Source organism: Astyanax mexicanus, chromosome 15, assembly GCF_023375975.1.
Source record: "Astyanax mexicanus isolate ESR-SI-001 chromosome 15, AstMex3_surface, whole genome shotgun sequence".
Taxonomy (NCBI): Eukaryota; Metazoa; Chordata; class Actinopteri; order Characiformes; family Acestrorhamphidae; genus Astyanax; species Astyanax mexicanus.
The window spans coordinates 7,533,009-7,548,395 of NC_064422.1; the positions used below are offsets into that span (position 1 = coordinate 7,533,009).

Consider the following 15,387-nt stretch of genomic DNA (forward strand, 5'->3'; position numbering starts at 1 on the left):
CTGAAGGGATCAAAGTGGCCGCTAATTAAAGTGACGTCATGACATTAAACCCCCCCTCTAAGCTTTCTTAACCTGCAAATCCCCCGTGCTGATCATTTTATATTGGGCAATCCAATCAGAGGCCAGGCAAGTCTCTTGCTTTGTGCTGCATGGAAGTGTCACAATGTTAGAGCCATTTTTCTGCAAGTTTGACCGTTATTGGCTTTTACAGTATAGATATTACTTGTTTAAGTTTAACTCTTTTTGGCTGAAGAGTTTCAGCTACACTTACTGTTGCTGTTAACAGCTGTCTATGGGATGTTGAAGAATATAGAGTTTAATTGTTGAAGAAATTGAGAAATAAGAATTTGTTCCTAGATACCTTTCCTAGAAAGAGGAAATAGAAAATGAAAAATCCAATAGAAAGCCAGAAAAGAACACAAAAAACACTGTGTTGGAGTTTTTTGTTGGAGGTTTTATACAAAACATAGTGTTTCACTATAGTTTTAGTTTTTTAAAGAATGTGTCTAAATGTGTCTCATACGGAAATGAATATAACGGTTGTAAATGACAGTTGTCCCCAGAAAATCTTGCTGAGATGTTCACTTTTCCCATCAAGGCCTTAAAAGCAGCAGTAGGAAGGGGAATACCCAGAAGTGTGCTATAATAAACACCGTCTGCGAGTGGGAGGACACCAAAGATCTATTTCCAACAATAGGATTAGTCTGCTGAATATAAAAGAGGTCAACGTCTCTTTTTTTCTCCCTTCGGAAGAAGACAGGGTGAAAAGTCTAGGCCTAAGTCAGACAGCAGAAAGCTTTACAACTTTTATACTTGGCACAACAAATCCAGGATTAAGTAAAAGTGATTACTAGGATGTCCTCCTTTGAAGAGGTTTTGGCAGAGTAGATTGGTCACACAAGTTTACAGAGGGAAAAAAGGGCCTGCACAAGAGCAGTTCTGATGACTGCATCAAAATACAGCAGCCTAAAGAGCTAAAGAGCAATACACAGGCTAATATTTGCATAGACTTTTTGTGAAAATCACAGGTTTTACATTGATTAAGATTATATTAAGATTAACATTATTCTACAATAAGATAATAAATATTCCTTAGTAAGATTAAAATTCTTACCAGAAAAAAATAAGATTTATTGTCTCAAAATTAGATCATTTCACTTGCTAAGATTTTTTTTCAGTGTAACATTGTTGCAAAAGCATTTTTGCTAGATTATTTTCCTACTTTAGAAATAATGATCTTAATCAGTTTTAACTAGAATTCTCACCTTAAGTAATTTGACTCATAATAGGCACAGAAAAACATCAGTCAAGTTATTCTGTCCAAATTTAAGCCATACAATTACTTCAGTCATTTTGAGACTTTGCGATTGCTTGTTTTAAGAAATTTTGAAGACTTTTTTGTTTATTATAAGCTTATATATGTCTATTGTTTGTGTAGTTTTTCGCAATTGATTTTTTGCAGTAGAGAAGTATGCTAGACCTGAAGTTAGTCACACTGAGCTTTGTAGCTTCTCCCAGAGTCCAAGTAGCATTTAAGGGCGTTTAAACATCAACATTATTTGGTCTGGTTAAAACAGACTCTTGAGCAGGTGTAAAAACAGTAATTGCACTCAGGTGCGGACCAAAACAATCGTACTGAGACCAGCTAATAGAGGTGGTCTGGTTCCAAGCGAACTCTGGAGCAGTTTGGTTGTGGTGAGAATGTGATCCGATCTTGATCTGAACCAGCTATCAAATATACTCCTTTTATTTGAGCTAAACTGCTGTTCTGGTGCAGTTCATCTGATGCCAGATTAGCCAGATATTCCCCAACCAATATTATTTACCTTTAGCGCTTTAAACATATTTATATGATGTGTAGCCAGGTGGTGAATTGAGAATACACCTTTAAAATGTGTGTCTGTAACTTTAAGAAACACAATCAGAAGTGTTGTCACCCTGAGAGAGGAAAGGGAGGAGCTAAGAGCATGGTAGAGAAGGAGGCTCAAGCTGCAGTGAATGGTGGTGCTCCATTTTAGGATCCATCCAGAGCCATCCTAATGAAATAAGAGGTAAAAATCAGGAAATACTGAACAATATAAGGTTTAGTTGGCCTATAACAGTAGTAGATGCCTATTTTGCCTTTCTAAACATGTATTTTGAATGAATCACAACCAGATGCGGGCAGATGGCATTGTTTCTGTGGGGTAGTGTGCTCCTCGTGGTCAAGCCTTGTATTTTTCTGGGTTACAGAAGCTGTTTGTCTAAGTTCTCTTGATGAAATGCTCAAGTCTTGTTGAGTAAAGCTGAGTAAATCGAGGTGAGCTTAAAAACTAATATAAAAAGAGCTCTGTTAATGGTATTAATGTGGTATTAATGTTATTTATCTATTTTCTGTAATTAGTGCCACTACCAAATACTGTGCTGTGTTCTAAGCTAGGGTTTTACAGTGTATTCATTTTATTTTTATTGTTTTGAGTACAATTTAATCAGCTCTGATAAAAGTCTATAAATCTGTACACTGCAGTTGCAGTAAGTCAAAGATAGGTGGTGCAGTGTTGTTGTGCACTGAGACTAATATTTCTGCTCAGCAAGTGCTGATTGTTTTTTATTTTGCTTTTATTTCATATTTGCTTTTATTTCATATACATTTTTATATTTCATAAAAATCCCATGTGGGATCTATCGGAATAAAATACCCGGAAAAAGAGTGTTTTGTCATTTGGTGTGCGTCCTTTTCCTGGTGACAGATGTTTCAAACCAAATAATATCAGTAAATAAAGACTCAAAAGTGTCCACAGAAAAAGTGTGAAACTACCTGCTTTACTCAAACTAAAGCTAGGTATGGTGTGCGCACTACTTTATATAGTTTTTATTTTACTTGCTCATTTTTACTAGTAGTTATTTTGCACTAAACATTTTTTTTATTTAGACTAAAAAGTTTACTTTTTTTATATATAGTTTTCTTTGTGTGTCCTGATTAAAATACTGAAAGGCATAGGCTGCTCTGAGTGTCAGGTTTTTAGTATCTACATGTATCCTAGAGGTGTGATTATCAAGAAAAATAACTCCGCCTGATGCTGTTTCTCCATGTAGGGAACTATCATTAATATTCTTATGCTTTTAACGCATAAACACTCTAGTCTAAACATTTAAAAAAAATATATCTTATATGTGAATATATTTAAAGTCTATAGATTCAACAAAAAGGTAAAAAAAAAAAAAAAACAGGCACTTTGTAAAATTTTGACCAAAACATTTCCAGTTCCAAGAAAATATAACAATTATGCTTCCTTTTACATTTTAAATGATTATATTTTTGAGCAGCCGTATGTCTTCTGGAGTAAAAGAGATCAGGGCATGTGTCTGTCTGATATAATTACTGTGTTATAAGACCTGAAAGAGGAACGGACAAAAACGAAGAAAAAACACACCAAAACAGCCTAGAGTTCAAAGGGTTAATATATCAGTTTAATTATTCGTATTAAAGCAATGCAAACTCTGCAGAAGCAGTTATCTGTAGATATATGTGAAAAATCTAAATACTCCTGCTAAAAGCTTGCAGAGCCCTGGGCTCCTCCACTTCTCTCTTTGCCAGAACATGTACAGCATGTCTGTCCACAGAGCCCACAGCATTCCACTGAAATGGAAGAAAGCCAGTATACTAAGACCCCTCCCATTTGGATGGAACAACACTGAGTAGGGCTGAGGGGGTGGAGCAAACTGATCATTTATCACTGGGCAAGAAAAACATTTCTTCATGGAGCAGAAATGTTCTGTTAGGCTGACAGTGCCCTATATGGCTTAAACAGGGGATAAATAGCATAGTTCATTGCTTGAGGATATTTTTTTCCAAAAGCGTAGAACTACAAAATGCTCCAATACACTCAGTGGAACTGATATAATTAGCAGTGAGTGTAGAAAACAAGGATGTGGTGTTACTAAGTGACCATTTGGTGTATATACTGCAATATGCCAAACTTTAAGCTCAGATAAGTTGAATTTACTTAAGAAAATTGAGGAAACCGGTGGCCTTAAAAAAGTTAAGTAATGGGTAATGAAAACTTAAGTTAGCATAACTTAAAACATCAAGTTATTACAAATAAAGGGGAAGTTGATTTAACTTTATTTTTGTTATACTGTAACACCGGATAAGTTGAGTTTACCTAACTTTTTTAAGGCAGTCAGTTTGCTCAATTTTTTTAAGTAATGGAGAATGAAAACTTGAGTTAGCATAAATTAAAACATCAAGTTATTACAACTAAAGGGGAAGTTGATTTAATTTTAAGGTAGCCCAGGGGGAATCACTACACACTGATGGTGAGTGTAAGTCAGAAACTGTTGGACACACCCAGTATGCAAACAGACTGTGCCAGAAGCCAATGGAAAAGAAGCTGTTAATGACAACAGACTAAACTCAGTTATTATAAGTTGTTTCAACTCAAAGATCTCAGTTTGAATAGTTCAGTATATGTGCTCACAAATGTTCAACTAACTCAAAATAGTTGAATATTGTTTAGAAATATCCAATATTATGTAAAACAGACTTATGTTTTGACTTATGTCAAACAACGTATGGGTTTACAGTGCACGTAAATATTTGGACAAATGTAGTTTAACCCTCATGCACATGTGTTATGCACTGATGCAACAAAGACAAGCAGAAAAATACACTGATTCAAAAAAGTTAGGTAACCTTAACTTATCTGGCCTAACAGTATAACAAAAATAAAAAAGTTAAATCCACTTCCCCTTTATTCGTAATAACTTGATGTTTTAAGTTATGCTTACAAAGGAACCAGTGTAATTTGTTTTTACCTCAACCTACATCTCAACATCAACCTAAACATAAACTTAACCTACTCCTCAACTTAAACCTACAATTATCGTAAACATCAACCTAATGTTAACCTTTTCATTCCTTTTAAAAGCTCAATGATAGAGAAAATAAGGATTATTGTAGCTGTAACATCATTGTTTTCTTTATTCTTCTTTGAGTACATGGCAAACAGATTTTGTGTATTTGAAAAGCGTCACCAGTTAAATACTTCAGTTAAATCATTCAGGCAAATGTTGGTGTCTGGAAACAAATAATTTATCTACCAGCATGCTCGTGCCATAGAGCAAGGCAAGGCCATATCTCTGAATGTAGGCAAAGAGTTATTTTAATGCTTTGTCAAGTTGCAACATAACGTGTAATGGCACGGATGTTCAGGTCACTGGTAGAAGAGAAATCAATGAACTTTACTTTGAGATAACACAGCTGACAAGGAGACCGGCCTCAGGACACATGAGGCCATGGCAGTGTTCTATATAAGAGTGAATCCCACCAAACGGTTTGTAATTCTGGGAACACACCCCAAGGTATGAATCAATGGCTGTTCTCTGTGTGTGTGTGTGTGTACTGTGTAAGATTAACCCGTTAAAAATTATATATCAAGTCAAAATAGATTGATATATACAGTATTGAAGCATGCAGTAGGAGGAGCCACATGAAGCAGCATGATTCTTTTAAGGAAGCTCTTTATTAATGGCTTACTGCATGCTTACAGCACTTACAAGTGCTTGGTAAGTGAAACCAACTACAACACACAGTGAGAAACCCCATACAGATAACTGAAATGGCTACACACTAGCTTCATGTTAGGTAAAAGAAAATTGGACAACAACCAAAATGAAGCTTAAGAGCAACTATATGCCATAACAATAAACACTGTAAATAAGTTTTGAACAGCATTTACAGTTATAAACTGCAGTTCTAGTTCAAAAATGCACCGTGGGATAGGAAGAAGCGTGCCCCACTGCCCCTCCCACCTGTGCCCTCTGCACTCACACATACTGGTGCATAAAAAAAAATTAGTATGTCATTAAAAAGTTACTTTATTTCATTTAGTCAGTTCAAAATGTGAAACATATATTATATAGATGATCTATTTTAAGTGCTTATTTCTTTCATTGTTGATGATTATGGATTTCAGACAATGAAAACTCAAAAGTCAGTGTCTCAGATATATACAATTTTATATAAGACCAATCGGTACTTTTGGCAGTGTGGGCAGTGTGCCAAGTCCTGCTGGAAAATGAAATCCGCACCTCCATAAAAGTTGTCAGTAGCAGAGGGAAGCATGAAGTGCTGTAAGATTTTGTGGGAAAACTTAAACTGCACTGACTTTAGACTTGATAATAAAATGATGACTTGATCAACAAAAGCAGATGACATTTCTCTCCAAACCATCACTGATTGGTGGAAACTTCAAACTAGACCTCAAGCAGTTTGGACTGTGTGTCTCTCCACTCTTCCTCCAGACTCTGTTCCCTTGATTTACAAATGAAATGTAAAATGTACTGATGATCAGTGATGGTTTGGAGAGACATGTCATCTGCTGGTGTTGATCCACTGTGTTTTATACATATAAGTCCAAATTCAGTCTTATATATTATTTTTATTTTCTGGGTTTTCATTGGCTGTAAGCCATAATCATCAACAATAAAAGAAATGAACGCTTAAAATAGATCACTCTGTGTGTAAAACATCTATATAATATATGAGTTTTGAACTGAATTACTGAAATAAAGTAAATTCAATTTACAATGCAGTTACTAACAGCTTCTGGACGTTAAAACCAGTGTCCAACACAGTATGTTATAAAGTAATATTTATGTTGCATAGGAGTAAAAACAGCTGAAAAAAATTATAATCAATCTGCAACCAATTCACAAAACACAAAACAAAACCCTGCACTGGCTATGGATGTAATATGAAAACATGCTAGTGTAAGACTTTAAGTCTAGTTAAAACAAGATATCGCATATCGTTTTTTTTTTTGTCACAGTTTAGTGTATTTTTTTTGTGTCTTTAAAACTGTAGAGTCTGTACTCAGTAGACAGGCTTATACATGTTGAGAAGAATGCCCAGAGCACATGTATAGGCACATGTAGGGTCAGAAAAAAATAACTGGGCCAAATGCATCCTATATGGAGTTTTTAGCAGACGTTTACATAACCCTTCTTTTAAGGTTCTTTTGAAAGCTGGTTGTGCAACAGAATTTTGAGGAGGTACCGGGGCAGAGAGTTTTGTTGGACACATGAGACTCCTGCTGTTATGTAAAAAAAAAAAAAAAAACACAGCCCAATGAAAAAAGACTGGGGGAAACGGTTTGGAAAGTGGGATTGCGAAATTGTTGGAAGCAGGCAGAAGCAGTATATAAGCTCCATCTGTAACAAACAAGTCAGAGGGCTGCACTCGTTCTCATCTGGCACGGCTCACAGAGGTATGATTTAAAAAAAAAAGGGATTTTGTAACTTTTAAGAAAACATCTGGAATCTTCGGAATCTGGAAAAACACAAACTCACTTACTATTGCATGTCATCGTTTTAGGTCTAGATCTTTCTAGAAGATTATCCTGTTTTGTTGCTTTTTTTAAAAAAAAAAGTTTTTTTCCAGTTCTAAACGCTGGTTGTGTTTTTGCAGACAGAAAAAGACAACATGTTACGGTTCGTGGGGTTGATGTGCATCCTGGCAACAGGCTGGGCACAAGAATGTGTGGTCAGCAGCATCCCAGTAAAAGAGAACTTTGATAAATACAGGGTGAGTAATGTTCCTCAATTTAATCCACCGTGCATGGCTTTCTGAATATGAACATTCATTAATTTCTCTTGCAGTTCCAAGGAACATGGTATGCTGTAGCCAAAAAAGACCCAGTGGGACTTTTCCTGCTGGATAATGTTGTCGCCAGCTACCAAGTGGAGGAGGATGGCAAAATGACAGCCACCGCTGTTGGCAGAGTCGTCATCCTCAAGTAAGTCCAAGAATGGTTCTGTTCAGTCATTGTTTCTACAGAGTGAATTTGCCAGTGTTAAATCAACACTATTAAAACAATTACTAATAGTGTTGATTTAACACCAATAACCACACAATTTTGCTGAATAGATTTAGTATTAATCATTGGAGCCCTTTAGATTTTATCACAATGATAACTATTCTTTCTTATTTATTTATTTTTATTCTTTAGCAACTGGGAGACCTGTGCCAACATGTTCGGATCCTTAGAGGAGACTCCCGACCCTGCCAAGTTCAAGCTCAGATACTGGGGTGCAGCTGCTTATCTCCAGACTGGATGTAAGATAAACTAGTGTACAACAATTTAAACTGCTAAATATTGGTTTAATATGTTTAAGGAAAAGACAAATCAATGCATGCATGTGTTTGAGAAACAATAGCATGATGTTCTATCAAGAGTTTCCAATAATTATATACAATAATACTATACTACACCTGTATAGTCTTCTGTGATAAGTAATGCCTAAAGCAGTGTTAGTGATCAGGATTACAAATTTTACAAGTTCTACAGAGTATATCAGTGATACAGTATATTTAGTCCTGTCATGCACTTCATGTCAGTCTGTTTTTATGGATTGATTCCAGAAGATTTTACTGTCTGTAAAATGAGTCATAAAATATAACCTCAGATTATATTAGTCCTGTGCAAATCAACATGCGTAAATATTCGTATCTTGTGGAGAAAGAGTTTTTCACAACCTTTGAGGCACTTAAGGGGGTATTTTAGATTCTTTATGCCCCTGGTTACCCCTGGTCACTTCATGCATCTACAGTTTTAGGATTATAAATGAATAATTTATAGATTATTAGACTATTGTGTCATTTGGCCCTAAAAATCTTTATATTTTACTTTTTATAAACATATTATTTATGGATAAAACCAATCCACATTAAACCTCAAGTGTGAACACAGCCAAAACACACGCAACTATAATAAGTGATTACACAAATCACTTCAGGAGGTGGCCTGAGACACATAACTGTGTAAATCTCATTAGAATACAATCCGAATCTGAAATCGCATGAAGTCACCAGGTGTAAACCGGATATATGCGTTGTCATTAACAGTGGTTCCACTTTATAAATCTCCTTTATAAAGAGTTTATAAACTGTTTATGAATAAACGTTTAATGGTTATTATTTAGCTGTAAATACTTAAATGGCAACAGTGAGCTGTTATTTTCCAAACAGTGATGCCACACTTTATTTACAGTATTCTGTTAAACCTACTGTGTCTTTTCCATCAGTCAGCATTAACATATCTGTTAATAACTTTATTCATTTAAATACTTAGATTTTTTTAAAGTGGCTATACTAGAAGAATACATAAGAAGTAAAAAACTAATTTTATATATTATTTCATTAGATATGTTAATGCTGACTGATAGAAAAGACAGTAGATAACAGATAAGTATCCAGAAAAATCTGAGGTTTAACAGTATAAATGTGGAATGTGGAATCACTAATTGACAGGCAAATAATAGGCCACTGTTGCCCTTCAAAATGAATGTGTTGTACATGCTTATTAAGAAATTTAAAGTATTTAAAAACATTAATATACTCCTTTATAAACTATTTATAAACCCTTTATAAAGGAGTCTTGTTTTAAAGTGGTACCAAAATGTCATAGTAAGAATGTTCCAGTATTATTAATCTCTTTTGTTTTTTGACCTTTTCTCCAGATGATGACCACTGGGTCGTTGACACAGACTACGACAACTACGCCATACACTATTCCTGCAGGGAGCTGGACACTGATGGCACCTGCCTGGACGGCTACTCCTTTGTTTTCTCCCGTCATCCCACTGGTCTGAGGCCCGAGGACCAGCAGATCGTGACCCAGAAGAAACAGGAACTCTGCTTCCTGGGCAAATACAGGAGGGTTAATCACAACGGTACAGATTATTCTGTTTTTCTCTCTATGTCACTCTCTTTGTCATGTGTTTTACAACTTTGCTATAGTGTAGCTCGATTAAATACAAACTGTAGCAGTAAAATAATAATTCTAAACCATTAAATAGTGCTTTTCACATTGTATATGTATATTATTATGACATATAATTGTATTGACTTTAATGTATATGAATTGGATAACTCTAACCATTTGTGTCTGTTTTTTTTTTCCAGGTTTCTGTATCTGAAACAACCCTGCTCAGAGACTAGCAAGAATGTAAACTTTCATATTTTTTACTTCTGTGTATATATATTCATCTTAAAGTAATCCACTAGCACATCTACCTAGGACTGAATGTGTTGAGTGTGGCTGAAAAACATGACCGTCTTTACATAAAGCTCATTTATAAAGGGTTTATAAATAGTTAATAAAGGAGTCTGAGGCCTCAGGTTGCCAAATAGGGATTTATAAATTTATTTGAAACCCTCAGATCTTTCTGGATTCTTATTTTACTTGTCTTAGAAAGTCAGTTTAGTCAATTAAATATGTCCGTATACATCACATTACGATGACTGGATAAATAATTCATCTGTAGAGTTAAATGAATAAAGTTATTTAGAGATGTGTTAGAGATGCTGACTGATGGAAAAGACAAAGTAAGATCAGCACCCAGAAAGATCTGAGGATTAAGCAGTATAAAAGAGAATAAAAACTGTTCATGTGTTATAACTGCTTATTAATATTTTAAAAATATGTACAATCTAATTAATAACTATAAATAAACTATGACCATTATAAACTATTTATAAATCCTTTATAAATTAGCCTTATTTTAAAGTGGTACCAAAAAAGTGTAATGTGTATTGCATGATGAAACATCAAAGTAGAATGATTGTATTGTATTGTAGCTTCTATGACTTTGAAATAAAAGTGATCTTTATGAAACTGATGATTGATGACTGGTTTGTAATGTAAATTATATTCTAGATCAGGCCAAAAGCACTCATGACCTTCAGAGTGTATCAGGAGTGTGATAAAGGGCAAGGGCAGCTCAATAAAAAGAAAAAAAAAGAAAAAGAAAAAAAGAAATGGTATTTTTGGGTAACTCAAAAGATTATAATAAAGTATAAAGTCACTATGAGTTATTCTGAAATAATGTATTTGAGTTGTTCTAACATAATATTATGTTGGCCATTATCCATTATGGCTAATCTGCCATTCAGTACTGAGCAGTTTCATTCACCACCATCATGTTACAGTGACTGGAACTCTAGCAGAGTTTTTTTCAGTTTTTGCATTCCTTTCATTCCTGTGGGGAGCATGCCAGAACTGAATGCCAGAACACAGTCATAAAAACTGAAGAAACTCATCTGCTTCCAGCCTGGAGTCACCTCCATTCACACCCCAAACCCACTGTACACACACATGCATGCGAGAAAATGGGAGATTAACAGTGTCTCAGGTGCCTGTTCATACACCAGCAGAAAAAAAATATATATATAGCCGCAAGCGGCAATCATCGGGTTCAAGCACCAACTTGCACAATGGTGCCTACTGGAGCATTGAATGGTGATGTGTAAGAAGGTCTAATATGATTGGAGATGCCCTGTCACATTTAGAAATTATCAAGTTTTTCACCTGTTATTAATGTTGAGCAGAGGCCTTTCAACCTGATCAGTGCTTAAATTCACATGTAAATCTAGTGAACTTTGTAGGATATTCATTAAGTGAGTTAGAACTAGTCAAAAGGTGTCTACATGTTATTGGTATTGATCAGGTAGCTTCAACCAGAATGTTCACAAAGTGGTATTCAGATTGACCTTTGAACCTTTGCAGAACAAGCTGAAATGTTTGACCAAACAAGTTTAAATTAACACAAAGGAGTGAATGTTCTGATATGACATGTAATTACGAAGTTATTATAAATCTAGTTCTGAATTAAATGGCGCTTCATCAAGCACCAACTAGCACAATGGTGCCTACTAGAGCATAGGATGGTGATGTGTAAGAAGGTCTAACACAATTGAAGACATTCTGTCACATTTAGAAATGATCAAAAGTCTTTCACCTGTTATTCATGTTGAGAAGAGGCACAAAGGAGTGAATGTTCTGATATGACATGTAATGTAAGTTATTCTTAATCTAGTTCTGAATTAAATGGCGCTTCATCAGAGTGATATTGTACAGAGGTCTTTAACATTGTGAGATTACAGCAAATACTGCAGAGTTACAGCAATTTAGGTTAGAAATTCCAAGGACGCACAGATTGCTTGATGCCTGGAGAGTATTGTATGTGAAATTTTCACAAATGTTTTTAATGAACATTTACCTAGAGACTCTACAGTGTGCAGCAAGACTGAAATGGAGGTGATAGGCCAAATATCCAGAGAGTAGTTTCAATATAGCTATTTTCAAACAATTAGCAATTATGAATGAACAAAGCACTTTTTAAACATAGTTGTATTGAGAAATTTGTCAGAGCCACTGTACTAAATATGGCAAAAACAATTAGATGTCAAAATAGTACAGCATGATTGACATATACTCGTTTTTTTGGAACAGCGCCCCCCAGTGGGCGGATTGTTTCAGCACTTTGCAGGTCACTACAGTGTCTCCACCTGAACATAACTGCCAAATATCATCCAGATTGGGCAACATTCAGCCTGCCAAAATGTCTGCTGAATGCTGATTGGCTGATGGTGTTCAGCCATGTTGATTGATTAAGTTGCCCTTTGAACATCCTTTAGAGGCTGTATGATAGATTCTGCATGCAAAGTTTCAACTTGCTAGGTTGCACGGTTGCTGAGAAACAGTGCTCCAAATTTACCTCTTGAAGTGAATGGGGCATATATCCGGAAGGACTAATTTGCATATGGCGGCCATATTGTTTACATATTTCAACTTTTTCTTAATGGATATTGAAGCGCATGCTCTCACGAGTGTTTTGATACCAAACATGCCAGGATTGGTCAACATTCCTAGGACTAGTTTGCAAAAGTAGGTTTTGCATATTATGCAAATTAGCTAAAAATCTATATAGACGGAAGTGCATGGTCCAAATTGGAAAGTTGTTGGTATTGACCCAAGGAATCCATCAAAAAAAGAATTTTGAATGTAGGTCTTATGGTTTTTGAGTTATTGAGAAAATTGTGAAAAATGAATTTCCTTGTTTATAGCGCCACCACTTGACCAATCGGTGCCATTTTTGTTGTCCACCGAGATGCACTGATCCTACATCTACCTACCAAGTTTCATTTCTCTATGACTTACGGTTTAGGCTGCACAACTGTTTTTTCAGGAGAAAAAGAATAATAATAATAATAATAATAATAATAATAATAAATATAGCCGCAAGCGGCAATCATCGGGTTCAAGCACCAACTTGCACAATGGTGCCTACTGGAGCATTGAATGGTGATGTGTAAGAAGGTCTAATATGATTGGAGATGCCCTGTCACATTTAGAAATTATCAAGTTTTTCACCTGTTATTAATGTTGAGCAGAGGCCTTTCAACCTGATCAGTGCTTAAATTCACATGTAAATCTAGTGAACTTTGTAGGATATTCATTAAGTGAGTTAGAACTAGTCAAAAGGTGTCTACATGTTATTGGTATTGATCAGGTGGCTTCAACCAGAATGTTCACAAAGTGGTATTCAGATTGACCTTTGAACCTTTGCAGAACAAGCTGAAATGTTTGACCAAACAAGTTTAAATTAACACAAAGGAGTGAATGTGCTGATATGACATGTAATTACGAAGTTATTATAAATCTAGTTCTGAATTAAATGGCGCTTCATCAAGCACCAACTAGCACAATGGTGCCTACTAGAGCATAGGATGGTGATGTGTAAGAAGGTCTAACACAATTGGAGACATTCTGTCACATTTAAAATGATCAAAAGTCTTTCACCTGTTATTAATGTTGAGAAGAGGCACAAAGGAGTGAATGTTCTGATATGACATGTAATGTCAAGTTATTCTTAATCTTGTTCTGTATTAAATGGCGCTTCATCAGAGTGATATTGTACAGAGGTCTTTAACATTGTGAGATTACAGCAAATACTGCAGAGTTACAGCAATTTAGGTTAGAAATTCCAAGGACGCACAGATTGCTTGATGCCTGGAGAGTATTGTATGTGAAATTTTCACAAATGTTTTTAATGAACATTTACCTAGAGACTCTACAGTGTGCAGCAAGACTGAAATGGAGGTGATAGGCCAAATATCCAGAGAGTAGTTTCAATATAGCTATTTTCAAACAATTAGCAATTATGAATGAACAAAGCACTTTTTAAACATAGTTGTATTGAGAAATTTGTCAGAGCCACTGTACTAAATATGGCAAAAACAATTAGATGTCAAAATAGTACAGCATGATTGACATATACTCGTTTTTTTGGAACAGCGCCCCCCAGTGGGCGGATTGTTTCAGCACTTTGCAGGTCACTACAGTGTCTCCACCTGAACATAACTGCCAAATATCATCCAGATTGGGCAACATTCAGCATGCCAAAATGTCTGCTGAATGCTGATTGGCTGATGGTGTTCAGCCATGTTGATTGATTAAGTTGCCCTTTGAACATCCTTTAGAGGCTGTATGATAGATTCTGCATGCAAAGTTTCAACTTGCTAGGTTGCACGGTTGCTGAGAAACAGTGCTCCAAATTTACCTCTTGAAGTGAATGGGGCATATATCCGGAAGGACTAATTTGCATATGGCGGCCATATTGTTTACATATTTCAACTTTTTCTTAATGGATATTGAAGCGCATGCTCTCACGAGTGTTTTGATACCAAACATGCCAGGATTGGTCAACATTCCTAGGACTAGTTTGCAAAAGTAGGTTTTGCATATTATGCAAATTAGCTAAAAATCTATATAGACGGAAGTGCATGGTCCAAATTGGAAAGTTGTTGGTATTGACCCAAGGAATCCATCAAAAAAGAATTTTGAATGTAGGTCTTATGGTTTTTGAGTTATTGAGAAAATTGTGAAAAATGAATTTCCTTGTTTATAGCGCCACCACTTGACCAATCGGTGCCATTTTTGTTGTCCACCGAGATGCACTGATCCTACATCTACCTACCAAGTTTCATTTCTCTATGACTTACGGTTTAGGCTGCACAACTGTTTTTTCAGGAGAAAAAGAATAATAATAATAATAATAAATATAGCCGCAAGCGGCAATCATCGGGTTCAAGCACCAACTTGCACAATGGTGCCTACTGGAGCATTGAATGGTGATGTGTAAGAAGGTCTAATATGATTGGAGATGCCCTGTCACATTTAGAAATTATCAAGTTTTTCACCTGTTATTAGTGTTGAGCAGAGGCCTTTCAACCTGATCAGTGCTTAAATTCACATGTAAATCTAGTGAACTTTGTAGGATATTCATTAAGTGAGTTAGAACTAGTCAAAAGGTGTCTACATGTTATTGGTATTGATCAGGTGGCTTCAACCAGAATGTTCACAAAGTGGTATTCAGATTGACCTTTGAACCTTTGCAGAACAAGCTGAAATGTTTGACCAAACAAGTTTGAATTAACACAAAGGAGTGAATGTTCTGATATGACATGTAATTACGAAGTTATTATAAATCTAGTTCTGAATTAAATGGCGCTTCATCAAGCACCAACTAGCACAATGGTGCCTACTAGAGCATAGGATGGTG

General features: G+C 35.6%; 1 protein-coding gene across 1 annotated transcript; it reads left to right on the forward strand.

Moving 5' to 3' along the window:
• Positions 1 to 7,141: 7,141 nt before the first annotated feature.
• rbp4 (retinol binding protein 4, plasma) lies at positions 7,142 to 10,658 on the forward strand. The gene is made up of 6 exons (XM_022669332.2): positions 7,142 to 7,250; positions 7,451 to 7,567; positions 7,642 to 7,778; positions 7,992 to 8,098; positions 9,502 to 9,714; positions 9,947 to 10,658. The coding sequence occupies exons 2-6, from the start codon at positions 7,466 to 7,468 to the stop codon at positions 9,958 to 9,960; spliced, it is 573 nt and encodes a 190-aa protein (XP_022525053.2). The 5' UTR covers positions 7,142 to 7,250; positions 7,451 to 7,465; the 3' UTR covers positions 9,961 to 10,658.
• The last annotated feature ends 4,729 nt before the right edge of the window (positions 10,659 to 15,387 follow it).